Below are 27,426 nucleotides of genomic sequence, written 5' to 3'. Positions count from 1 at the left end.
TCATCATACAAGTAATACATGGTCTTAACTCAAACATTTTTTATTCTAATCTTATTTCAAGTCACGAGATTGAAACCAAATGATTCATATCAAATATTTTTATTGAAGTATTCAATGATGATGGCACTACTGGCTCCTGTAGATGTCAGAGGGGTTCTCATGTACATATGTCAGCAGGTGTGTCTGGTTGGCAAGATGGATGACTCACTTTGAAAGCGTCTACCTTCATCAAGGTTTGGTTTAGCCTTTTGATAGTTGGGAACTGATCAACGTCCACTTTGAACCTGTTTGGCAAATGTAAAAAGTATCTTCATTTGGGTTGTATGTTCAGTGTAAAATTTGTCTCATGCTGTGGTGTTTTTCTGTTCCAGTTCTGACTGAATGATGGAGGGTGCCTTACCGTTCAGCATTATAGACTTGAGGGACGAGACAGATGTCTGCCATGGAGATCTAAGAGGTAAACATTATCAAGAATTCCTCAACTTAAAGTGAGGTCGACTGTAGAACAACGTCACACATCCATACTGACTTAAACACACATTCACATACAATCATCATATACAGTGCCTTCAGAAAGTATTCACACCCCTTGACTTTTTACACATTTTGTTATTAGTCTGAATTTAAAATTGATTAAATTGAGATTGTGTCACTGGCCTACACACAATACCCCATAATATAAAGTGGAATTATGTTTTTAGACATTTAAAAAAATTACTTAAAAGATTTAAATGTCTAGTCAATAAGTATTCAACCCCTTTGTTATGGCAAGCCTAAATAAGTTCAGGAGTAAACAATGAATATCCCTTTGAGCATGGTGAAGTTATTAATTACACTCTGGATGGTGTATCAATACACCCAGTCACTACACAGACACAGGTGTGTTTCCTAACTCAGTTGCTGGAGAGGAAGAAAACCGCTCAGGGATTTCACCATGAGGCCATTGGTGATTTTAAAACAGTTACAGAGTTTAATGGCTGTGATGGGAGAACGGAGGATGGATCAACAACATTCTAGTTACTCCACAATACTAAGTGAAAAGGAAGCCTGTACAGAATAAAAAATATTCCAAAACATGCATCCTGTTTACAAAAAGGCACTAAAAGTAAAACTGCAAAAAAATGTACTAAATACAAAGTGTTATGTTTGGGGCAAATACAACAACACACCCCTCTTCATATTTCAACCATGGTGTTGGCTGCATCATGTTATTGGTATGCTTGTCATCGGCAAGGACAAGGGAGTTTTTTAGGATAAAAAAAACAGAATAGAGTTAAGCACAGGCAAAATCCCTGAAGGAAACCTGGTTGAGTCTGCTTTCCAACAGACGCTGGGAGACAAATTCACCTTTCAGCAGAACAATAACCTAAAACACAAAGCCAAATATACACTGGAGTTTCTTACTAAGACGACATTGAATGTTCCCGAGTTGCCTAGTTACAGTTTTGACTTAAATCGGCTTGAACATCTACGGCAAGACTTGAAAATGGCTATCTAGCAATGATCAAGAACCAACTTTACAAAGCTTGAAGAATAAAAAAAAAAAAAAATGTACAAATATTGTACAATCCAGGTTCGCAAAGCTCTTAGACTTAACCAGAAAGACTCACAGCTGTAATCGCTGCCAAAAGTGATTCTAACATGTATTGACTTAAGTAAATTAGATTTCTGTATTTCATTTTCAATAAATTTTCTAAAATGTCTAAACATTTTCATTGTCATTATTGGGTATTGTGTGTACGTGAGAAAAATATCTACTTAATCCATTTTGAATTCAGGCTGTAACAACAAAATGTGGAATAAGTCAAGGGGGTATGAATACTTTCTGAAGGCACTGTATGCTGCTGCTACTCTTGTTTATCATAAGTCACCTTATTCCTTTCACTCCAGTATCCCTGCACATTGTAAATATGGTATTGGCACTGACCCTGTATATAGCTTACTTTCTTGTGTTCTTATTTCTATTTCTCGTGTGTTTTTGAACTACTGATATTGATTACTGCATTGTTGGGAATGAGCAAGCAAGAAAGGCATTTCACTCTACTTGTGTGTGTGAAAATAAAAAAACCTAACTTGAGATACTTAGCTTAACACTGCCACTGTGTTTTTATGTGATGAACGAGTGTCCCCTCACCTCGTCCCCTACGCAGTACTTGCTTGCCGTCTCTTTTAGAATGGGCTCCAAGGCTGAGGAGAAACACACAGTGACATGGAGTCAGGTCTGTAATGGCTGTCTGGAGATGAGCTATAGTGGCAGGTTGAATGTAAGGCTATTTTAGCCACCTTCAAAACCTCTTTGGATGAAATGCTGCGCCCACTGCAACTTCTCTGCTCCAATCTTCTGTAGCACATACAAATTCTGAAATACAAAATGATCAGACATGACTGAGTACCTCTACAGTCATCACCATCATAATTGTTGCAATGGTCATTCAACCATGATGTCAGCATGTCTGAGGTTCTGCCATTTGATTTTGCTTTCCTTCCATACAGTAAACCTAGTTTGTTTTGCAAACAAGGTCAGAGATCTGTAGTGGACTGGTGTGCTTTCAATTTGTTGTATTCCTTTCTCTCATTTACCCACATTCTTTGTGCTGTAATACCCTCACCTGCACAGGCTGGATCCCGGAGGCGATGAGGTCAGAGATCATGCGCACCTGGGCACGCTTCTTTGGGTCTGCAGGGAGAAGCCTGGGTCCTGGTCTGGTCTCCTCAATGTACTGGATCACTGCCAGCTGAGTGTGAGTGGATAGGTCTTATCATTATCGTCAGTAGTCAATGTTATATTTTGGGAATGTGGAGCTAGATTTGAGGTTCTTTTGAACCTTTTGATCTCAAAAGTACATAACTGTTAACAGTGACAAACCAATAACAGTATTGGACTCACCGACTGTGACAGGGTGATGCCATCAATTTGGACAGCAGGCACTTGTTGCATAGGGTTTAACACCTTGTATTGGTCTGTAAGCTGAAATATACAATAGGTACAGTGTGAGGACATTATATCTAATATACCATTATAGAGGTTAATTACCTCTACCTGATGAAAATGCATGATGTATGAGGAAGTTACCTGCTGACCCCCATCTTTGATAAGATTTACTGGGACTTGGTCAAATTCAATACCTTTCAGAGCAAAAGCTGGAAGAAGCAAAGTAGGTTATTTCTTTCCAGGGTCAAAGTCAGACAATGTTCTAATGCTGTAAAGTAGGCAGAGACGTAGAAGACTACATAGGAACTTACCAATTCGAACCCTCCAAGAACATGAACTCCTGAAATATCCATGAAGAATGGGCTAAAGGGGAGAAAAATAAATCAGTTCACGTGATAACAATACAATATTATCATATCTTACTTAACTTTGCTCATTGATTCACCTTTGTTTGAGATGCCATAGTATTCAGACAGATCTTGCGTTCAACGATTACAAGTTCCTACTGCTAATAAAAAAAAGCTCAGTTTCTAGCGGCCAATAGAATGCTTTCCCAAATACCCCTCCTCCTTGTTTTTTTGGTCTATGACTAAGCACTCTCCCAGTAATTTTCTGCAAATTGTTCCACATTTTAGTATCGCACACGTGTCTACTTGTTGCAAGAAAGAATTGGTAGAATAGGCATACCTTTTTGAGGCATGCGAGTGAGAGCCGCATTACAGGTTATAAGTAGGCTAGAGACAATAAACTATTACTGTTGTGCAAATAAACTACTTTGACAATGACAAGTCACAGAATCTACTCTGATTCTTCGATCACGGCTGGCAGTTATGCGATTTTGCCTATGCGCAATGATACAAACTGGCAATCGTTTCCTGTATCACGCGTATTATAAATTCCACCGCGTTTCATAAATGTAGCGCCACCTCATTGTAACAATGTAGCTATATTATAGAATGTGGTGATAAACTCTGTGACAGACATTACGTAAATGAACCAGTTGAGTTGTCAAAAAGACTGATCCGCATTGTATCCAATGAAATACTTGCGTTGAGATCGTTTTTTTCTAATAAAGGCTGTTTATCTTTAATTGTACATAGAGATTGGCTAATATTGTTGTAGTTTCAGCCAATAAGATGTATGTTTTTGTGAGCGGTCTTATTCTAGGCCAATAACTGACCAGATATTTCTAGACCCTTCCTTCTTTTAAATCCATGTAGGTGAGGGAGTAGGTTTGAAGTGCGTCTCCTGGCCACGGTCCTGCAAGAGGGTTTGGGACATTCTTTTGGGATAAATCAAGCAATAAACACATTTTCATCATGGCAACGACTGTAATGAGGTCACTGTTGAAGAAAGGGGTAAGAACTCATGTTATAATTCTTTACCCAAGAGTTAATGAAGACACTAACAGCTTTCGAAAGCACAGGAGGCTGCTGAGGGGAGGACAGCTCACAATAATGGCCAATGGAAACCATGTGTTTGATGTATTTGATACTGTTCCAGCCATTAACACAACCCCGACCTACCCAATGAAAGTGCCACCAACCTCCTGTGTTCAAAATGTTTCACATTGTTTACAAAGTGAAAGATGCCATATGGCTTGGCTCTTGTCTTGTTCTCAACTATTCTCCGGGTCACTAAATTTAAGGAACAATTCCTCCTTAGACTCCTGCTCTTTGTATGGGGAAAAAGTATGTGCTTATCATATGCAGCTGCCTGTCAAGCTTTGTGCAGCTCTATGACTCCCATGTGTGCTCTCCAGCTACATTGTTTAATTGATACATTTTGGGCTTTTAGTAATCCCTCCAACAATCACTGTAAAATTGATCCCCAGGTACACCTTCATGGCCCAGTTGCACTTCAATGATATTTGGGATTGCCATAGTTGTACATTAATCTTCCGTCCTAACAGAAGGCCTGGAAGTAGGTAGTAGGCCTTTGCTTCTAATGCTATATAGCTGACATTTGATATGATACTATTCACAATAAATGCATGAACTCGTGGATTAATTATTCTTTACAGCTAACCACTTGCTTCCTCTCAGCAGGTACCTCTTCAGGTCAGGCACATGTGTTACTCCTCCTCAGTGGTTAGTAATAACAGTTTAATAATAGACTTTAATTATGGTGGCTGTATATGACTACAAACAGATTACCACTAGAGAATTAACTGTCACACAGATCTGTATTTCTGATAGAAATTGAACATGTTAAAAATGTCTCCCCGCAGCCCACCACAAAGTTGTTTATTAATGGGAAGTTCGTTGAATCCAAGTCTTCAGAATGGTTAGATATTCACAATCCGGTAAGTAACTAGGCCTTAAAGAGCTCAAATATAGTTTACCTAAATTAAATTGTGTTACCCATTGAATTTGATTAGTTGATGCACAGAATAATGCACAAACAACACCTTGGATGGGCATGCACTGCTACATTAAGGTCAACTTAGCTGGTTAATCAGTTACCTGAGTTTTGACCAGTTTATCCAGTTCCTGCACAAAATTGTCCAAGTTTTCAGCAATGCAAAGGTTATAGGTCCATTACTATTATGTAAAAGAAAAAGAGCTAGACTTTTATGAGACTTTTATGAGTATACATATACAGTACCAGTCAAAAGGACACACCTTCATGGGTCTTTCTTTATTTTTACAATTTTACTATATGTACATTGTAGAATAATAGTGAAGACATCAAAACTATGAAATAACACATATGGAATCATGTAGTAACCAAAAAAGTGTTAAACAAATAAAACAATATTTTATATTTTATATTCTTCAAAGTAGCCACCCTTTGTCTTGATGACAGCTTTGCACACTCTTGGCATTCTCTCAACCAGCTTCATGAGGAAGGCTTTTCCAACAGTCTTGAAGACGTTCACACATGCTGAACACTTGTTGGCTGCTTTTCCTTCACTCTGCAGTCCAACTCATCCCAAACCACCTCAATTGGGTTGAGGTTGGGTGATTGTGGAGGCCAGGTCATCTAATGCAGCACTCCATTACTCTCCTTCTTGGTCAGATAGCCCTTACACAGCCTGGAGGTGTGTTGGGTCATTGTCCTGTTGAAAAACAAATGATAGTCCCACTAAGCGCAAAGCAGATGGGATGGCGTATTGCTACAGAATGCTGTAGGAGCCATGCTGATTAAGTGTACCTTGAATTTTAAATCAATCACAGACAGTGTCACCAGCAAAGCACCCCCACACCATCATACCTCCTCCTCCATGCTTCGAGGTGGGAACCACACATGCAGAGATCATCCATTCACCTACTCTGCATCTCACAAAGACACAGCGGTTGGAACCAAAAATCTCACATTTGAACTCATCAGACCAAAGGACAAATTTCCACCGGTCTAATGTCCATTGCTCGTGTTTCTTGGCCCAAGCAAGTCTCTTCTTATTATTGGTGTCCTTTAGGAGTGGTTTCTTTGCAGCAATTCGACCATGAATGCCTGATTCATGCAGTCTCTTAATAGTTGATGTTGAGATGTGTCTGTTACTTCAACTCTGTGAATTATTTATTTGGGCTGCAATCTGCGGTGCAGTTAACTCTAATGAACTTATCCTCAGCAGCAGAGGTAACTTTGGGTCTTCCTTTCCTGTACTGTGAGCCAGTTTCATCATAGCGCTTTGCTGGTTTTTGCGACTGCACTTGAAGAAACTTTAAAGGTTCTTGAAATTATCCGGATTGATTGACCTTCATGTCTTAAAGTAATGATGGAGTGTAACTTCTCTTTGCTTATTTGAGCTGTACTTGCCATAATGTGGACTTGGTCTTTTACCAAATAGGGCTATCTTCTGTATACCACCCCTACCTTGTCACAATATAACTGATTGGCTCAAACGCATTAAGAAATTACTCAAATTAACTTTTTACAAGGCACACCTGTTAACTGAAATGCATTCCAGGTGACTACCACATGAAGCTGGTTGAGAGAATGCCAAGCGTCTGCAAAGCTGTCATCAAGGCAACGGGTGGCTACTTTGTAGTCTCAAATAAAAACCTTTCTTGATTACTACATGATTCCGTATGTGTTATTCTACAATGTAGAAAATAGTAAAAATAAAGAAAAACCCTTGAATGAGTAGGTGTATCAACTTTTGACTGGTACTGTAGGTGTGCAATAAATTGGTGTGCTGTTTTCTTGAGATCTATCTCAAGTTGTTATAATTCTCAAGAATGCTTTTGCATGAATGTTCAAAGGTCAGTTAGCTGGCACTTTGCTCCTTCGGCCTTCCTTTGCTTTCAGTTTACTCTTATCATCGGGATTTAGAATGAGATTAATGCTCTCTCAAGAGTCAAAGACATTGCAATATTTTTGATGAAATGGCCCGATCTGATGGTTTTGTCAGTGTGTGTCAGATCATAATGTGTTGAAGTTATCTGCTCAAGCTGAGCACACTTCATACCAATCAAATATGTTTTTTTTATAATCAGGTTACAGTTCACCCACTAATGTGTTCTTCCCTCTAACTGTTACAGGCCACCAACGAGGTGATAGCCCGCGTCCCCAAGGCTACACAGGAAGAGATGCTGGCTGCTGTGGACTCCTGCTCACAGTCCTACCACTCCTGGTCTGAAACTTCCATCTTGGCACGCCAACAGATCTTTCTGCGCTATCAGCAGCTTATCAAGGACAACATTGTAAGTCTGTAGCAGGGACAAGAATTTGTTGTACATATGGTACAATACCGCTAGAAGCAAAGGTCAAATCTCATAATTCTCCGTTACACGTTTAACATCATGCACTTTTGGTTGCACATTTTTTTTCTGTCATGTTTTGGGGTTCAAAGACCGCCTCTGTATGCCATATCATTTTAATATTTTGTACCATACAAATTCAGCATGGATTTGATTAATATGAACCCTACTCTCAATGGCACACTTTTAGGCATGATAGATACTAGTTCCTTAGGTGATAAGAAAGAAGAAACACCACAATGCCTCCATACTATTCCTATGTTGTAAATAATATTTGTTGGTCTGTGGTGTGTAATGAGGAGCAAACAGACGTTGAACGTGATACATTTATGAAATTGCTTATCCCAGTTACTAATAAGCATGACACATGCACCCATTAATTAAGAAAATGGCTGTAAAAACGGTTAAATCCCCATGGATTGATGAGGAATTGAGAAATTGTATGGTTGAGAGAGATGAGGCAAAAGGAATGGCAAATACGTCTGGCTGCACAACCGATTGGCAAACGTACTGCAAATTGAGCAATCATGTGACTAAACTGAATAAAAATAAGAAAAACCTACACTATGAAACAAAGATAAATTACATAAACAATGATAGTAAAAAGCTTTGGAGCACCTTAAATGACATTTTGGGAAATAAAGGCAAACTCAGCTCCATCATTCATTGAATCAGATGACTCATTCATCACAAAACCAACTGATATTGCCAACTACTTTAATGATTTTTTTCATTGGCAAGATTAGCAAACTTAGGGATGACATGCCAGCAACAAACGCTGACACTACACATCCAAGTATATCTGACCAAATTATGAAAGAAAGGCATTGTTATTTTGAATTCCTTAATGTAATGTTTAATGGAAAAGGTGAAAAAATGATTGTTGTCTATCAACAATGACAAGCCACCGGGGTCTGACAACTTGGATGGAAAATTACTGAGGATAATAGTGTACGATATTGCCACTCCTATTTGCTATCTTCAATTTAAGCCTGATAGAAAGTGTGTGCCCAATCAGTCGGTTACCAACCCTTAGTAAAGTTTAGGAAAAAATAGTGTTTGACCAGATACAATGCTATTTTACAGTAAACAAATTGACAACAGACTTTCAGCATACTTATAGGGAAGGACATTCAACAAGCACAGCACTTACACAAATGACTGATGATAGGCTGAGAGAAATTGATAATAAAAAGATTGGGGCCTGTTTTGTTAGACTTCAGTGTGGCTTTTGACATTATCGACCATAGTCTGCTGCTGGAAAAACTTATGTGTTATGGCTTTACACCCCCTGCTATATTGTGGATAAAGAGTTACCAGTCTAACAGAACACAGAGGGTGTTCTTTAATGGAAGCTTCTCCAACATAATCCAGGTAGAATCAGGAATTCCCCAGGGCAGCTGTCTAGGCCCTTAACTTTTTAAAAATCTTTACAAATTCTATGTTACTGGCTTTAAGTAAAGCCAGTGACATATCTATATATAAGGATGACTCAACACTATACACGTCATCTACTACAGCGACTGAAATGACTGCAACACTTAACAAAGAGCTGCAGTTAGTTTCAGAATGGGTGGCAAGGAATAAGTTAGTCCTAAATATTTCAAAAACTAAAAGCATTATATTTGGGACAAATCATTCACTAAACCCTAAACCTTAACTAAATCATGTAATAAATAATGTGGAAATTGAGCAAATCATTCACTAAACCCTAAACATCAACTAAATATTGTAATAAATCATGTGGAATTTGAGCAAGTTGTCAAAAGTAGTCAAAACATATTGATAAGGGGCCTCCCGAGTGGCGCAGCGGTGCTAGAGGCGTCAGTACAGATCCGGGTTCGATCCCGGGCTGTGTCACAGCTTGCCGCGACCGGGAGACCCATGAGGCGGCGCACAATTGGCCCAGCATCGTTTGGGGAAGGTTTGGCCGGCTTGGATGTCCTTGTCCCATCGCGCTCCATTGACTCCCTGTGACGGCCGGGCGCATGCACGCTTACTTCAGTTGCCAGCTGTACTGTGTTTTCTCTAAAACATTGGTGTGGCTGGCTTCCGGGTTAAGTAGTGTGTGAAGAAGCCGTGCGGATTGGCAGGGTTGTGTTTCGGAGGATGCATGGCCTCTCCCGGGTCCAGCGATGGGACAAGACTGTAACTACCAATTGGGGAGAAAAAGGGGTGAAAAGAACAACAACAAAAAAAGTAGCTAAGATGGGGAGAAGTCCGTCCATAATAAAGCGCTGCTCTTCCTGTGAACAGTAGCCCAGAACAGTAGAACAGTCGTCCCACAAAATTGCAATTGGCACAAAACAAGGCAGCACGGCTGGCCCTTGGATGTACACAGAGAGCAAACATTAATAATATGCATGTCAATCTCTCCTGGCTCAAAGTGGAGGAGAGATTGACTTCATCACTACTTCTATTTGTGACAGGTTGAAAGCACAGAGCTGTCTGTTTTAAATGACTAGCACACAGCTCAGACACCCATGCATACCCCACAAGACATGCCACCAGAGATCTCTTCACAGGAAAAGTCTGTCAGATTTAAATAACAGATAAAACTACACTTTATTTAACAGTGAGGACTGTTAAGCAACACAAACATAGGCGCAGACACATGCATACACACACATGATAACATACATACATATACACATATACATTCACATGGATTTTGTGTTGTTGATATGTGGTAGTGGAGTAGGGGACTGAGGCCACACACTTAGTGTATTGTGAAATCTGTTATGAATGTATTGTCATGTTTTTAAAATTGTATAACTGCCTTAATTTTGCTGGACCCCAGGAAGAGTAGGGGATGGTGATCCATAATAAATACAAATGCAAATAAATACAAAATACTATTTATTTACAGCAGCTGTTGCTTAGCTTGATTTACTCAATTTAAATTGAACAGATTTGAAATGTGTGTTGGCTCATGGTGTGTGTGTGTCTTGTGTTCCAGAAAGAGCTTGCCAGGAGCATTACTCTGGAGCAGGGCAAGACCCTGGCAGATGCAGAGGGGGATGTGTTCAGAGGATTGCGTAAGTCTCACGTGCACTGGCTTTTCCAAAGGGCAATATTTAGAGAGATGTTTTATTAGCCTCTGTTAATACTTGTTGCAGCCAAGAAAATGGTTAATCAGAGCATTATTTCAGCGTCTAGGTCACTAGTATAAAAAGCCCTTTGGTCTGTCACTTATGTGACTCAGTCTCCATATGAGGGATAGTCACACACATTCTGTGACTGACACAGTGTTTTCTGTACCTGAATGACACCTACTGTCTCCTCTCCAGAGGTGGTGGAGCACACATGCAGCATCACCTCCCTGATGCTGGGGGAGACTCTGCCCTCCATCACAAAAGACATGGACACCTACACCTACCGCCTGCCCATCGGGGTGTGTGCCGGCATCGCCCCCTTCAACTTCCCCGCCATGATCCCTCTGTGGATGTTCCCCATGGGCATGGTGTGTGGCAACACCTACCTGCTGAAGCCCTCAGAGCGGGTGCCAGCCTGCACCATGCTGTTGGCCAAGATGCTGCAGGATGCTGGGATGCCAGACGGGACCCTGAACATCATCCATGGCCAGCACGACGGTAAGATAAAAGCTAAATGTCCCATCACCTGCTGATCTCTAAGCTATATCTGGAGACATTGGTGCTGTGATGTGAATCATTGAATTATCATTGTGTCTCTATGCTATGATTCACATTCATTTACAGTGTGATGAGATAATGGAGAGATTATGAATGGCCTGTCAGTGCTCGATGCAAAATGAATCCCTGCCCCCTTTCCCAGCTGTCAACTTCATCTGTGATCATCCGGCCATCAAGGCTATCAGCTTTGTGGGCTCTAACCAAGCCGGAGAGTACATCTATGAGAGGGGATCTAAAAATGGCAAGAGAGTACAGTCCAACATGGTGAGTTTGTGCTATTAATGAACAGAGGGTGGCGGTGTTGGCTTAAAAACTATTGTTAAACGTTATCCTCTTTGTTTCTCTTTTCTACCTTGGCTGATTAGCTGTACAGATGAAACAGCGATTCAGATCCAGAGAGCCCAGACACTTTGTGGAAAATATTGAGTAGAAATGTGTAATTTATCTTATTTGTCACATACCCACAATAATGATCTACAAATGAAGTGCATTGACGTAATATAAAGCACTTACAATATTGTACTTTTATTGTTTGTTCACTAAAGTTCTTTAAGAGGATAAACTTTTGAGACCCTCTCTGATCTAATTTGCATGCAACCACATTGAAGGCATGGTGTGAAGCCTCGATCAGACCGACAGCGTCGTTGCATCAATGCTGCATAATACATTTTGCAGTCAAACTTTTTCCATGATGTAATCATTTAAACTGGATATGTGTGCAACAAAAAAACATCCACCTTTTGCTACTATTTCTGTCAAATCTATGCATACAATTTGATGCATACGTTGGATATATCCAACATATGCACCACACAGAACTCACTGCAACTGCCTCTGCAATGCAGCGTTCCATTGGAAATGAATGTACTTTGGTGTACCAAAACGCAATGAAGTTGTCGGTTTGATCGAGACGTAATGGGAATTGGATCACTTTTCCTTGATATTCAGACCATGGGTATTCGGATCAAGGGACAGAAGGCTAAACGATTCCCACCCTTATGCTCTGCTGTAGGGAGCAAAGAACCATGGTGTGGTAATGCCTGATGCAAATAAGGAGACCACTCTGAACCAGCTGGTGGGTGCAGCTTTCGGTGCAGCAGGGCAGCGCTGCATGGCCCTCTCCACGGCCATCCTGGTGGGCGAGGCCCGCAGCTGGCTGCCTGAACTGGTGGATCGTGCAAAAGCTCTGCGAGTTAATGCAGGTATCCCAACCTCTCACCCGGCCCGCACCTCCCGCCCTATCCATTCCTAAGGAGCCCTCTTGCTCACTCTCTTGAGGCCACCCACGAGCCCTAACCACACCTCTCGCTCTACCATAACTTCAGATGGGGCTGAACTGGGAGAGAGGGCTTGTTGAGTCACTCATGCTGCAAATTTGCGGCAACATTTACGGCCGAAGCTTAAGAGTAGCTCAGAGCATCAAGTCTTTGAGAAGGGAAGTTGATGGGGAGGAGAAGAATGAATGATTCCCCTTATTTGCAGTCATAAACACTCTAATTTGTGTGGCTGCACAGGAAACACCTAAACAGCCATTTTAGAGGGAGTGCCTTTGGGGGCCCCTCGCCATGGCTGGGCTTTTGAGTTGTGTGTGTCTGCGGGTGAAGGGGTATTTGTGTGTACATGTGTGGCTGTGAGGGAGAATTCTCAATGCAGGTTGTTTTTCGGGAACCCTCTCAGGGGACCAGGCAGGTGTGGACGTGGGGCCCCTGATCTCCCCTCAAGCCAAGGAAAGGGTCAACAGCCTGATTCAGAGTGGGGTGGACGAGGGAGCTCAGCTGCTGCTCGACGGCAGGAATGTCAAAGTCCAGGGCTATGAGAATGGCAACTTTGTGGGGCCCACCATCATTTGCAATGTCACAGTAAGTGTGTTCATGCAGGTGACAAATATTCTAGTTGTACTGCCCAAAAGTATGCTGATCTTATTTTCTGAAATTATGTAATTTCCTTTTTGTCTCCTAGCCCCAGATGAAGTGCTATACTGAGGAGATCTTTGGGCCTGTCCTGGTTGTACTGGAGGCTGAATCCTTGGATGACGCCATCAGCCTTGTTAACAATAACCCTTATGGCAATGGCACAGCTATCTTCACCACCAACGGAGCCACAGCACGCAAATACACTCACAAGGTGGATGTAGGCCAGGTGAGTGTCTGTGGACCAATGTGTGTGTCACTATTTCCTGGGAGAATGGAGGCATTCATACCCTCTACTGGGTCTATACCTTAAACAAGGAGGACATTGCACCTTTATTCTAAAACATGCACTCAACAACCATTATTTTCCATGGCAAGTATAGCCTTATTTGCTTCTGCTCTAAACTGAACACTTCTGCCCCCCTCTTCCCTTCACCACCCATGTGGACTTCAAATAGCAAATATGTGCCTTTTTTTTTATCAAAACAGGGGGGCATAGAAATACATTTTCCTAGTAGGATTACAGAAGGGGAAATCTTAAATTAACTGCAAAAGGGATTCCTTTGGACCTGTTAAATGTTTCAGGCTTACAATGCCTTCAGGAAGTTTTCATACTCATTGACTTATTCCAAATGTTGTTGTTACAGCCTGAATTCAAAATGTTTTTAAAATTCACCTGTTTACAAACAATACCCCATATTGACAATGTGAAAATATGTTTTTAGAAATGTTTGCAAATGTATTAAATTAAATACAGAAATATCTCATTTACATAAGTATTTACACCCCCGAGTCAATACTTGAATCACCTTTGGCAGCAATTCTGGGTAAGTCTCTAAGAGCTTTGCACACCTGGATTGCACAATCTTTGCACATTATTAAAAAATTCTTCAAGCTCTGTCAAGTTGGTTGATCGTTGATAGACAGCCATTTTCAAGTCTTGCCATAGATTTTCAAGCCAATTTAGGTCAAAACTGTAACATTCAATGTCATCTTAGTAAGCAACTCCAGTGTGTATTTGACCTTGTGTCTTAGGTTATTGTCCTGCTGAAAGGTGCATTTGTCTCCCAGTGTCTGTTGGAAAGCAGACTGAACCAGGTTTTCCTCTAGGTTTTTGCCTGTGCTATGCTCTGTTCCATGTATTTGTGTCCTAAAAAAACTCCCTAGTCCTTGCCGATGACAAGCATACCCATAACATGATGCAGCCACCACCATGCTTGAAAATAGGAAGAGTGGTACTCAGTGACGTGTTGGATTTGCCCCTAACATAACGTTTTGTATTCAGGACATACATTTATTCCATTTTTTATTTAACCCTTTTTTAAACTTGGCAAGTCAGTTAAAGAACAAATTCTTATTTACAATGACGACTTATAAAGTAAATTTCTTTGCCACATTTCTTTTGCAGTATTACTCTAGTGCCTCATTGTAAACAGCATGTTTTGGAATATTTTGTTCTGTACAGGCTTCATTCTTTTTACTCTGTCATTTAGGTTAGTATTGTGGAGTAACTACTTTGTTGTTGATCCATCCTTGGTTTTCTCCCATCACAGCCATTAAACTCTGTAACTGTTTTAAAGTCACCATTGGCCTCATGGTGAAATCCCTGAGTGGTTTCTTTCTTATTTGACATTATGGGGTATTGTGTGTAGGCCAGTAACACATATCTCAGTTTATTCCATTTTAAATTCAGGCTGTAACACAACAAAATGTGGATAAAGTCAAGAGGGTGTGAATACTTTACCTTGTCTGCGTGCCTCCGCTATGCTCTGTGTTTGCTGTTTTTTCCATCCCTCAGCCAAAAGGCTTGACTCCCGTGTCCAAAATTACTCCTGCATTTTCAAACATTCTCAACCAACCATGAGTTTCCAGTGGACTTAAAAACAAACAAAAGTGGCCTCAAAAACAAAATGTTTTGTTTAGTTCTCCTGTCCCTCTTGCATGCAATGCTTTCAACACTGTGAACACAAGCAATGGTTTTCGGTTTGTTGTGACTCATTTTTCATGCATTGTTTGTTCTTCGAACTAGCATTTAGTACACCTTCTTCTCCCAGAATTACTCATTCAGTTGCTCTGAAGGGGTTTTTGTTTCCAATGCGGTAATGGAAGTTTGTGTTTTGTAGATTGGGGTGAACGTTCCCATCCCTGTTCCTCTGCCCATGTTCTCCTTCACTGGCTCAAGAGGCTCCTTCAGAGGAGACACCAACTTCTACGGCAAACAAGTGAGTATCAGTTGACATAAGGTAACAAGGTGTTTGAAGACATACTGCAGTTAGTATGACTGGTCCTAATATGGGGTTGTACTGCTGGGTAAAGTCCACATGAAGGTTGGGGCCTCTACACAGTGAGTTTATGTGGCTGACTGACGATGTAAAACACTCAGTCCTCTTAACTAGTGATGGCTGATCAAAGCCAATTGTCTTGAGTCCAGATTTTCAGCTTCATTTCGTGTTATGTAATACGGTCATGATGCCATAGTTACAGAGCATCCTATTATAGATGTCTTCTCTGCTTTCTAAAGGGCATCCAGTTTTACACACAGATCAAAACTGTTACTTCACAATGGAAGGCCGAAGACTCAACCATGAAAACCCCTGCAGTTTCCATGCCAACCATGGGACGCTAAAGGGTCTGGAGAAAGAACGTTCCCACTTCCCCATGTCTTTTGTGAAGCAACATTTTAAAACTACTGTGCTGTCCTGTCGCCATGAGTTGATAATTACCCATAGTCATTTTACAAGTCTTAATGTAGAATTTGTACCCAAGATGTGATATATTTTTTCAATGATATCTCAAGATTCATTCACTCACTGTGGATCAATAGTTTGGCTTCATCATTGAATGACAGTTCCTTTGTTATATGAATGTTTCTACTAATTATGTGTCTGTGTATCTATGTTACGATTTTGGAAACAATGCAAATAACTGTGGAGCAGTTAAAATAGTGTAAAGTACTCACATATCTTTTCTTTGTATGCAACATCTGTGTTCAAAATATACTGCCTCACCAGCATTATGATGTTGATGAATGTGTAGCTGCCAAATGTGGTGCCACTATTAATCGTACATTCAGTGCATCTGAATGTTTGAGATGCGTTTTATGCACACTTGCTGTGGTGCAGTTATTCATGTATTTAATTTAGACCTGAACAGGTTGCATTTGAATAAAAAGCCATCGGTTTAAATTGAACCCTTTATCGTCCATCTGTCTCTGTCTCCTGTTTGCACCCTGTCTATCTAAGTTCAAGTAAGCTTTCAATTCATGACAATGAGAAAATACCATAGACACATTTTTCACATAACCATCCACATAATTCTGGAGACACTTCATATAGACCAGCACATTTCTCAGACCGACTAACACTGCACGGATAGGTCATGTGGTCTGGATATCCGGCAGGGCGCTGGGGTTCGAGGGCAGGTTGGACACAGGCGCCTGGGTGATGAAGGTCACATGGGATGTCTCCTCTGTAATTCTGCAAGACATGTCATTATGTAACAAAAAAAAATCAACAAGGTCTGATAAATCACAATCAGGAATCTTTTTGTGTCTTACCCAGGATCAATGTTGTTCTGGTTCCTCTCTGGGGACACAGACAACGCCAAAGGTTGACTCAGTTTCCTGCTAAATAAGTTGTAGAGTTGCATTGAAATGCTGTACATTTTAAAAATGCATGTTTTACCATACTGTGGCACCTGTTCTCTCTAGCTGTTGACTGCAGAAAGGCCTTGTAAGGGTTACATCAGGTCATGATTCATACTCTACTGCGTTGCTGTAAATTCATCCTACGTTGCCAAATGATGTATGTTTGCAAGGCTAGATGCCAGGGTAATGTTGACATTGCCATGAATGTACATCTCTGCCCTCCAATACCCCCTTATACATTCAGATCCCCTGTCCTCAACTTGAAAATCATGTTGCCGGCGGTCCCCTGACCACAGGCGTTCAAAAACGAAATAAACCCCTTGTGCGCATGAAGTGGGGCCAAGAGCCTGAAGGCAAATCTGCGTGGCCAGATGTTTGTTTTCAAGCACACGACTCTGTGGCCGGCCCTATTTTTACTATTGTGCCCAGACTCTTTCTTCATTCTTTTTAAGCCGCTGGACGGAAAAGAAAATTGGTTTAAACCTAACTGATGTTTTATGGTATCCTCTTTTGCTGAGAAAAGAGCTGTTTAAGACATTAAAAAGGAGTCACAAATAAAGGCCCTCTCCCAGACTGCAGCACAGCTCATGCTTCTGATGGTGTCACTGTGTTTTGTTCTCAACACTTTATTGCGCTAGGGGTTTCGTTTTCATGTTTAATGATTCCAATTTGATGGTATCATTCTAAACAGAACGCAGTAGAAATAGAAATGAGATAATAGGGAAGCTAACAATGAGCATGTCTGCTGGCAGACAACACAGGACTCACACAATGTAGTAGCTAGCTGTTACCTTGCTTTCTGTCCGTTCATTTTGGCAAACAGCAGTCTAAGCACTTTCTCCTTCTGCTCCCATGTGAGTTCAGATATGTCAACCTTGTTGCTCTGGAGATTATTCCTGAAACACAAGTGTAGTGGAAAAATACATTTCCAAGTAGGAATAGTTTCTACCATAGCAATGGGGAAATGTATGGTAAGTGGTGGTAAAGACCGCATGCAGGCCTTACCACTTCTCTGCCTCTTCCAGGTCGGTATAGACACTGTTGCTGCTGTGAGGGGTTTTGTGGAAGGTGCGGATGCGGGGGTACTCTTTCTTGCCTGACCGAGCCTCACTCATCCTCCTGCGGTAGGCCTCCAGGGCCTCCTGCCTGTACTGCAACCGGCTGGCCTGGATCTCTTGCTTCACCTGGCCCAAAGCCTCCTGAAAGAAGCACTCCAGCTCTGTGCGCTGCTCCACGATGCTGCGTGCCAGCCGCTTCACTCGCCCCATCTCCTTCTCCCTCATGGCCAGCACCTTCTGCAGCTTATCCAGCTCCACCTGGCCGGCCTGGGTGCTGACCAGGGCTCGGTTCTGCGTTTCCTCCTTGTCTCTCTCAAACTCCCCCACCATGAGCCCCAGGGCCTGCTCCAAGGTCCCCACCTTCCCCCTAAGCTCTGCTATCTCCTCATTCTGGGCCCTTACCTGGGACACATTCTCCTTCATCATCTGCTCACTGGTCTCCTAGGGGTGGAGAATATAGGAAGGATTGAGGGGTTAGTCTTAAAATAGGGTTGATATTATAATGAAAATATACATAAGGCATTCTCCATGCCATTTAGTGAACTCACACTAAATGGCATGTTGATAAATGGATCATGTTTTGCGGGGCTTAACTGTCAAATGGAAGAAGGATTCAGAATGAAAGAATGATTGCCGAATGGAAGAATGATTGGAAGAAATACTGAGCTGGGGTGACTTGATATTGCTTTATCGACATTGTCAGGGATGAGATTATGGTATACTGTATTTATTTGCCTTAGAGAAACAGTGCAAAAAATACTTTGGGGGGAAGCCACTGACTTGGAACCCAGAAGCCAGTGGAAACTCACCACACCTACCAACCACGAGATACTGACTTGTACTGTGGAGGTGAGGGGAAAGAGGGGCCGCAAGCAAAACAAACACGGGGTCACCAAAAATAAATAAAACAGGGGAAATACCATCTAAAATACTGTATGTCCACAGGAGATCTGCCACATAAATAAATAAAATGTATTGGTTTTGTCCAGGCGCTGCCAGTACATGAAAATGCCCACTGCTCTGTTTGACGTGCCATGGTACCAGTGTACCTTATGCAGTGCCAGGGAGGTGTTTTCCTCAGCCAATGACACAGTCATCTTCCTCAGGTCATCTACCTCCTTCATATGGCAGCTGAGTGCCTCGCTGAGACGAACGTTCTCCTTGAACACTGAGCGTGACGCATCATCCAACTGACTGTTAGTTTAGGAAACAAGGAATGCAGTTTTTCATGTTAGGTGCCAAACTGAGGTATAACTGGCACTTCCACCTCTGTTATCTGTCAGTCTAAAGTAACTTCGACAACATAAAGGTGGTGCATTGGGTTTGGTGGCGGGATAGGGAGCGGTCTGGTGATGTAGTAGACGAGAGAAAATTATAAGTGACATTAAATTCCAAGCTTATAATGCTGGGAAGGATCTGGTTTTAATTTTCCTTTGAGTCACTCTCTCTTAGTCACCAAATTGAGACAAACTGGGTCAATGTCAGCTCTGTCTGAAAACACAGGTTACGTGCATTTCAACTTTATACATGGCCAAGGATTTAAGTCTACAATTGGCAAGTAATCGATGATAAATGCCACATTCAGTGTCATTGTTGAAGAGAGTTTATAGACCATAAAAGAACACAGAATTCAAAGTATATCCCTAGTCTGTCCTCATATGGCTTTAGAACTAAACTCAGCAAAAAAAGAAATGTCATCTCACTGTCAACTGCATTTATTTTCAGCATACTTAACATGTGCAAATATTTGTATGAACATAACAACTGAGACATAAACTGGACAAGTTCCACAGACATGTGACTAACATAAATGGAATAATGTGTCCCTGAACAAAGGGGGGATCAAATCAAAAGTAACAGTCAGTATCTGGTGTGGCCACCAGCTGCATTAAGTACTGCAGTGCATCTCCTCCTCATGGACTGCACCAGATTTGCCAGTTCTTGCTGTGAGATGTCAACCCACTCTTCCACCAAGGCACCTGCAAGTTCCCGGGCATTTCTGGGGGGAATGGCCCTAGCCCTCACCCTCCGATCCAACAGGTCCCAGACGTGCTCAATGGGATTGAGATCCGGGCTCTTCGCTGGCCATAGCAGAACACTGACATTCCTGTCTTGCAGGAAATCATGCACAGAACGAGCAGTATGGCTGGTGGCATTGTCATGCTGGAGGGTCATGTCAGGATGAGCCTGCAGGAAAGGTACCACATGAGGGAGGAGGGTGTCTTCCCTGAGATTGCCTGCAATGACAACAAGCTCAGTCTGATGATGCTGTGACGCACCTCCCCAGACCATGACAGACCCTCCACCTCCAAATCGATCCCGCTCCAGAGTACAGGCCTCGGTGTAATGCTCATTCCTTTGACGATAAACCTGAATCCGACCATCACCCCTGGTGAGACAAAACCGCGACTCGTCAGTGAAGAGCACTTTTTGCCAGTCCTGTCTGGTCCAGCGATGGTGGGTTTGTTCCCATGGGCAACATTGTTGCCGGTGATGTCTGGTGAGGACCTGCCTTATAACAGGCCTACAAGCCCTTAGTCCAGCCTCTCTCAGCCTATTGCGGACAATCTGAGCACTGATGGAGTGATTGTGCGTTCCTGGTGTAACTCGGGCAGTTGTTGTTGCCATCCTGTACCTGTCCCACATATGTGATGTTCGGATGTACCGATCCTGTGCAGGTGTTTTTACACGTGGTGTGTCACTGTGAGGACGATCAGCTGTCCGTTCTGTCTCCCTGTAGCACTGGCTTAGGCATCTCACAGTACGGACATTGCAATTTATTGCAGTCCTCATGCCTCATTGCAGCATGCCTAAGGCAAGTTCACGCAGAAGAGCAGAGCATCTTTCTTTTGGTGTTTTTCAGAGTCAGTAGAAAGACCTCTTTAGTGTCCTAAGCTTTCATAACTGTGACCTTAACTGCCTACCGCCTGTAAGCTGTTAGTGTCTTAACGACCGTTCCACAGGTGCATGTTCATTAGTTGTTTATGGTTCATTGAACAAGCATGGGAAACAGTGTTTAAACCCTTTACAATGATTATCTATGAAAGACAGGATCCTGAAAAAGGGACGTTTCTTTTTTTGCTGAGTTTATATAGCAGAGGTCTTCCCCACACTCTGCTCCAAACCAGAACACCCTTCCTGCAAGGCATTCTGGAACTGCTGGGGATGTCATCATTGGCTTAGGTGATATACACTACTATCTTGAAGAAGACAAACTGGTGTGGTCAAGATAATAATCTTGTTTTCCCTCAAAAAATGATGTATTTTGCCTCTTTTTTTCCTTGACCTGAAGGTGCAGTTTGAAGAATAAAATTAGCATGTAATTGGTCAGCGGAGACACTCACACAATGGCTTCATTGTGGGCCCTCTCAGCCAGCTGGGCGATCCTCTGCTCGGCCTCTTTCTCTAGGCGAACCTGCAAGGGAACACACAGTACTCACTGTTTCTCTCCCGCCTCTCTATTGATCAGTTAGGCCTTTTACACCTGAACATCTTTACCCATTTAATCCAATACTTTTTGATTAGCGCAATCCTAGTTTCCCCCAAGTTTATTTTACACCTCCTTGGAACTGTAAGTGCATGTACAAAATAATGTGTCAATTTGAAACTATCATCTTACCTTTTCACTGAAGAATTTGTGCTCCATTCTAGCTAGGCTTTCCTTGTGCTCTCTGTCTGCAATGTACATGCTTTCTTTAATCTAGAAAGTAGAGAGTTGATGATCATTAATAGAACTGTGAACTACACAATCAAGAGTGGTACTTCAGGGTGTCAAGCATGATTTCTGTCCATGTTGTTCTCACACTATTGAGCTCCTGCTCCATCTGGGCTTTCTTTTTCCGAAACTCCTTGATAGTCTTCAGTTCACCCTGGATCATCCTGAACTCATTGGATCTCTTCTCAAACTTCTCCTCCAGCTCATTGATTTTAAGAGTGTATTCTGCAACCTGCAACAACCAATCATATACAGTTGAAGTCGAAAGTTTACATACACCTTGGCGAAATGTTAAACTCAGATTTTCACAATTCCTGACATTTAATCTTCGTAAAACTTCCGTCTTAGGTCAGTTAGGATCACCACATTAATTTAAGAATGTGAAATGTCAGAATAATAGTAGAGAGAATGATTTATTTCAGCTTTTATTTCCTTCATCACATTCCCAGTGGGTCAGAAGTTTACATACACTCAATTAGTATTTGGTAGCATTGCCTTTAAACTGTTTAACTGGGTCAAACGTTTCAGGTAGCCTTCATCAAGCTTCCCACAATAAATTGGGTGACTTTTGGCCCATTCCTCCATGACAGTGCTGGTGTAACTGAGTCAGGTTTGGAGGCCTCCTTGCTCGCACACGCTTTTTCAGTTCTGCCCACAAATTTTCTATAGGATTAAGGTCAGGGCTTTGTGATGGCCACTCCAATACCTTGACTTTGTTGTTCTTAAGCAATTTTGACACAACTTTGGAAGTATGCTTGGGGTCATTGTCCATTTGGAAGACCCATTTGCGACCAAGCTTTAACTTCCTGACTGATGTCTTGAGATGTTGCTTCAATTTATCCACAAAACTTTCCAACCTCATGATGCAATCTATTTTTGGAGGTGCACCAGCCCCCCCTGCAGCAAAGCACCCCAAAACATGATGCTGTCACCCCCGTGCTTCACGGTTGGGATGGTGTTCTTTGGCTTGCAAGCATCCCCCTTTTTCCTCCAAACATAATGATGGTCATTATGGCCAAACAGTTCTATTTTTGTTTCATCAGACCAGAGGACATTTCTCCAAAAAGTATGATCTTTGTCCCCATGTGCAGTGGCTTCTTCCTTGCTGAACGGCCTTTCAGGTTATGTTGATATAAGACTCGTTTTACTGTGGATATAGATACATTTGTACCTGTTTCCTCCAGCATCTTGAATGAACCAGACTTGTGAAGGTCTACATTTGCTGTTGTTCTGGGATTGATTTGCCCTTTTCGCACCAAAGTACGTTCATCTCTAGGAGACAGAATGCGTCTCCTTCATGAGCGGTATGATGGCTGCTTGGTCTCATGGTGTTTATACTTGCGTACTATTGTTTGTACAGATGAATGTGGTACCTTCAGGCGTTTGGAAATTGCTCCCAAGGATGAACCAGACTTGTGGAGGTCTACAATTATTTTTCTGAGGTCTTGGCTGATTTATTTTGATTTTCCCATGATGTCAAGCAAAGAGGCACTGAGTTTGAAGGTAGACCTTGAAATACATCCACAGGTACACCTCCAATGGACTCAAATGATGTCAATTAGCCTATCAGAAACTTCTAAAGCCATGACATCATTTTCGGGAATTTTCCAAGCTGTTTAAAGGCACATTCAACTTAGTGTATGTAAACTTCTGACCCCCTGGAATTGTGATACAGTGAATTATAAGTGAAATAATCTGTCTGTAAACAATTGTTGGAAAAATTACTTGTGTCATGCACAAGAATATAGTTTGTTAACAAGAAATTAGTGGAGTGGTTGAAAAACAAGTTTTAATAACTCCAACCCAAGTGTATGTAAACTTCCAACTTCAACTGTAGTTCCATATCATGGATTTTGGAGACATAGAAAATAATGTAACTCTATACAGCAGGTGTAAATAGTGTATACACCAATTTGTTAGCTACGTATACAATGAACATTTTGAGAATGTACACCATCTAAGTGTGTATCCACTTCATATTTGTATGTGACATGGCAGTTGCCATTTCAGAAATAGAATTGATTCAGATTATCTGAAAAAAAATGACCATAGCTTCCAGGAATAGGAGGAAAACAACCACTTATAATAGTTGGGAAGAAAATCAAAAAGTTCAGATGAAGTATGGCCTTTGCAACCCAACCCAACTTCAGGAACAGATCAGTCAGAGAGGCTGAAATCAGAGTTTAAGTGCTGCTATGTAACTGCTGCTAAGTACACAAGTTATTGAAGGCAAGCAAAACATGCACCCACAATCATGTATATAATGACACAATTATAGGTTACCAACCATTTGATTATAATGTTATGCCTAATTTATATTCTTTAGATAACTCTATAAATGCCATTCTATAAAATTACGACAAGGATTAATTAAATGATCAATAGCTTTCTTTAGAAAGCTCCCATTCCATCATCAAATGGACAGATTTGTGCTTAAGTTTTGCTTATGGATGCATCTCTATTTTCTTTGCCTAATGCAGTGTTTAAATTGCAATGAAAATATGGCACTGATCCAGTGAAACTCTTGATGATATACACTGAGTGTACAAAACATTAAGAACACCTTCCTAATATTGACGTTTCATCCCCTCTTTTCCCTCAGAACAGCCTCAATTCGTCAGGGCATGGACTCTACAAGGTGTTGAAAGCATTCCACATGGATGCTGGTCCATGTTGACTCCAATGCTTCCTTCCCACAGTTGTGACAAGTTGTCTGGATGTCCTTTGGGTGGTGGACTACTCTTGATACACATGGGAAACTGATGAGCATGAAAAACCCAGCAGCATTGCAGTCTTTGACACAAACGGTTGTGCCTGGCACGTCCTACAAAACCCAGTTCAAAGGCACTTAAATCACCCTACGAATGGCAGTCCATGTTTCAATTGTCTCAAGGCTTAAAAATCCTTCTTTAAGCTGTCTTCCCCGTTCACCTACACTGATTGAAGTGGATTTAAAAAGTGACATCATTAAGGGATCATAGATTTCACCTGGTCAGTCTTTGTCATGGAAATAGCAGGTGTCCTTAATGTATTGTACACTCAGTGTAGTTGTTTGGTTGGTTGGCTGACTTTTTCCAACATTCAGACTCACATGTCAGACTACTTTGAGACAAAAGCCACTGCGCTCACGTTCTTTGAGTGCTTTTAATGCAATGGTTTCCATTAGCTAAGATGAACAATTTTTTCACTTCACAATGAGCAAAGGGAGTTGAGAGGCATGTCTTGAAATCACGTCTTTAGCTCAACCACAACAATATTTATATCCAGAATTAGTACTACATAGGCATATGTGACAGTACCATGCAAAATAGTGATTTTTTTAGTTGGTTCAGACCAAGATTCTTTTATTTCTCAAAAGCTTATTGGGTCCTATTTTTACCACAGTGAAGTAAGAAATGGAGATGGAAAACAGCTGTTCGCCAAAGCGGCACATTTCTGCACATTTCCTTGTTGTTAAACCATTACAACAGATTTTATTTTTTTACCTTTATTTAACTAGGCAAGTTAGTTAAGAACAAATTCTTATTTTCAATGACGGCCTAGGAACAGTGGGTTAACTGCCTGTTCAGGGGCAGAACGACAGATTTGTACCTTGGGGATTTGAACTTGCAACCTTCCAGTTACTAGTCCAACGCTCTAACCACTAGGCTACTCAATCAATGTGATGTATTTTTGTCTGTAGAGATCAACTGTCAAAATTAACACGTAAATAAAGTTGCACACCACCACAAACAATCCATATGACACATGAGGGATGGATAACTTAGGCTACAGCATATCAAAACTAGTGTGTTTGTTCGAGACTGTGTACATTTTAATTACGCTTTTTCTGTAGCTGCATGGCATTACCATATACCATAATTTTAGACCATATGGCTGGAAATGTAGGGGTTTGTTTCTTAGTTTGTTTTCTTTTTTCTATAAATTAGCATAGGGACTGCCTGATTAAAAACAACACTGTTGTTCAGACACAATACAGCACCTTTTTTTAGATGCTGTACATGACATCAGACAAACAATGTATACCCTTGAGGCTTGCAGGACAATGAATATGATTTAGATAGACTACAATGCTGGGCAGGGATGTCAGCATGTTTAGTAAAACACGCTAATGATCCTGGTCCATTTCTGACCTGTTTTTGTAAACTGTCTAGTCACTCCCTGCTCTTTGAAATTATGGAAGACTTACTTGGAAGGTTACCCAAGTTTGTTCCTTCACAAAGACTAAATACTTACCAGTTGTTCATTTTCTTCAAGGGCTTGTTTTTTTTTACTTTTAAGTTGCACCTCTAGCCTTGTAATCTGTAAAAAAAAAAATAATAATAATAATAAAACGATACAATGCTAGTAAACCCCCCAAAGACAATAAATTATGGATATTATAAATATCTGGGGATAAAAGTTAACCTTTTCTTCTTTCTCAGCATCTTTCCTCTTCAAGAAGGCAATTATGTCAACTGTGTCCTTCTCTGCACGATACTGCTGGTTAGTGAGCTCTTCATTGGCTCGTGCCAACCTGCGGGTAGCTTCACGGTACTCCACGCGCGAGTGTTCAGTGACATCCAGCCTGGCTTCCCAAAGAGCAGCATTGGCCTTTGCCTTCTCAATGTCAGACTCTTTATCGGCTTTTGACTCATGTTTGCCTTCTTTTTTTCCTTTTCTAGACATACAATTTGGACAAAGAATTGTAGTAAATTAGATAGCTACACAAACAGTGCGTAAAACGAGCTACAGGTAGCTAACATGGCTAACGTTAGTCAATTCAAGCGATAACGACGCAAAGAAAAAATTCTGTCTTACCCTTTACTTTTCTTTCCATTTTTTCCTTTCTTCTTGGGCATTGTTTCGAATACTACAATTTAACTGTTAAGAATTAATGGGATACGTATAGGCTAGCTAGGTTAGCTTCACTTCAAGGCACTGGGGAAATCGTGTTTACAATTTTGTTACCATAGAAACGCTGTCATATGGCACTGGCTGTGTGTGGACATGCTCACAGCCTACGTCAAAATCACCTGCAACAGGTCTGTAATGTTATATGCAACAACAAAAAACAAGTAATGTCATATGTGCACAGTATACACAACTATTCTAGCTAAATTTGACTGAGTATGCAATCACACTAAAACATATCCGAATTTAGTGCGTTCAAGACAACTGGGAACTCGGGGAGAAAACGAGCTCCGACTGGGAAAAATAGTTTTAAGATCACTGACGGCATGATTTGGTTTCGTATTTTCGTATTTTCCCGAGTTCCCAGTTGTCCTGAACGCACCATCTACCACATGGACGCTTTTTTCGTAACGTTGTCAGGCAACCCATCTCTATAGAGCACTAACTAGTAAGGTTTTTTGATAAATGCTGAAAAGAAGTCATGTGACGTAGGAGCTCTAATGCTTTTGGTCTATGCAATAATCTTTATCAGCTAACATAACTTTTTGTGAATTTTGAAGCATTTATTTAGTCAGAAAACGCACTTTTATTTAACTAGGCTAGCCGGTTAAGAATAAATTCTTATTTTCAATTACGAAACAGTGGGTTAACTACCTTATTCAGGGGCAGAACGACAGATTTTTACCTTGTCAGCGCGGGGATTCGATCTTGCAAGTCCACGCTCTAACCACTAGGCTACCTGCCGCACATAGCCTAAATCCCCCGAAGGCCTCATAATTCATAAAGGTCATGTTAACTGACTGATGTTATCTCATAGAACATAGAACGTGTAAGATCTCCCAAACCTGTGTTAACCTCGGACCTTATTTTTCGTGTTTATCCCAAAGCCCTATCTTTCCCTATTCAGTTTCTG

General features: G+C 41.3%; 3 protein-coding genes across 8 annotated transcripts; 1 reads left to right on the top strand and 2 right to left on the bottom strand.

Annotated features, from left to right (window-relative positions):
• Positions 1–83: 83 nt before the first annotated feature.
• On the bottom strand, positions 84–3,936 carry gstz1 (glutathione S-transferase zeta 1). Of its 2 annotated transcripts, XM_021574364.2 has the most exons (10): positions 3,620–3,898; positions 3,378–3,440; positions 3,244–3,295; positions 3,074–3,141; positions 2,888–2,968; positions 2,610–2,735; positions 2,284–2,359; positions 2,135–2,187; positions 401–450; positions 84–284 (listed from the first exon to the last, which is right to left on the bottom strand). In XM_021574364.2, exons 2-10 carry the CDS (start codon positions 3,393–3,395, stop codon positions 158–160), a joined length of 651 nt encoding a protein of 216 aa, XP_021430039.2. In that variant the 5' UTR covers positions 3,396–3,440; positions 3,620–3,898; the 3' UTR covers positions 84–157. The 2 variants fall into 2 exon arrangements, with proteins under 2 accessions (XP_021430039.2, XP_021430037.2); XM_021574362.2 differs by lacking the exon at positions 3,378–3,440 and having other exon boundaries at positions 3,620–3,936.
• Positions 3,937–4,116: 180 nt separating this feature from the next.
• Positions 4,117–16,391, top strand: LOC110497902 (aldehyde dehydrogenase 6 family, member A1). Of its 3 annotated transcripts, none has more exons than XM_021574356.2 (12): positions 4,120–4,290; positions 4,978–5,022; positions 5,163–5,237; positions 7,420–7,581; positions 10,598–10,676; positions 10,929–11,231; positions 11,434–11,555; positions 12,304–12,493; positions 12,969–13,150; positions 13,251–13,430; positions 15,325–15,423; positions 15,723–16,391. In XM_021574356.2, the coding sequence occupies exons 1-12, from the start codon at positions 4,252–4,254 to the stop codon at positions 15,825–15,827; spliced, it is 1,581 nt and encodes a 526-aa protein (XP_021430031.1). In that variant the 5' UTR covers positions 4,120–4,251; the 3' UTR covers positions 15,828–16,391. The 3 variants fall into 3 exon arrangements, with proteins under 3 accessions (XP_036810757.1, XP_021430031.1, XP_021430032.1); XM_021574357.2 differs by having other exon boundaries at positions 4,121–4,290; positions 4,981–5,022; XM_036954862.1 differs by lacking the exons at positions 4,978–5,022; positions 5,163–5,237 and having other exon boundaries at positions 4,117–4,290.
• A 71-nt stretch (positions 16,392–16,462) lies between these two features.
• Positions 16,463–26,622, bottom strand: LOC110497904 (basal body-orientation factor 1). 3 transcript variants are annotated; one of them, XM_021574360.2, is made up of 11 exons: positions 26,421–26,622; positions 26,028–26,280; positions 25,857–25,922; positions 21,709–21,852; positions 21,525–21,605; positions 21,250–21,320; positions 18,955–19,099; positions 17,853–18,346; positions 17,639–17,743; positions 16,758–16,785; positions 16,463–16,677 (listed from the first exon to the last, which is right to left on the bottom strand). In XM_021574360.2, the coding sequence occupies exons 1-10, from the start codon at positions 26,459–26,461 to the stop codon at positions 16,764–16,766; spliced, it is 1,422 nt and encodes a 473-aa protein (XP_021430035.1). In that variant the 5' UTR covers positions 26,462–26,622; the 3' UTR covers positions 16,463–16,677; positions 16,758–16,763. The 3 variants fall into 3 exon arrangements, with proteins under 3 accessions (XP_021430035.1, XP_021430033.2, XP_021430034.2); XM_021574358.2 differs by having other exon boundaries at positions 16,480–16,677; positions 16,758–16,826; positions 26,421–26,621; XM_021574359.2 differs by having other exon boundaries at positions 16,512–16,677; positions 16,758–16,823.
• Positions 26,623–27,426: the final 804 nt, after the last annotated feature.

The sequence above is a fragment of the Oncorhynchus mykiss genome, chromosome 19 (assembly GCF_013265735.2).
Source record: "Oncorhynchus mykiss isolate Arlee chromosome 19, USDA_OmykA_1.1, whole genome shotgun sequence".
In the NCBI taxonomy this organism is placed as follows: Eukaryota; Metazoa; Chordata; class Actinopteri; order Salmoniformes; family Salmonidae; genus Oncorhynchus; species Oncorhynchus mykiss.
Note: the sequence above shows the minus strand (reverse complement) of the source record. Positions and strands in the feature narration are given on the sequence as shown.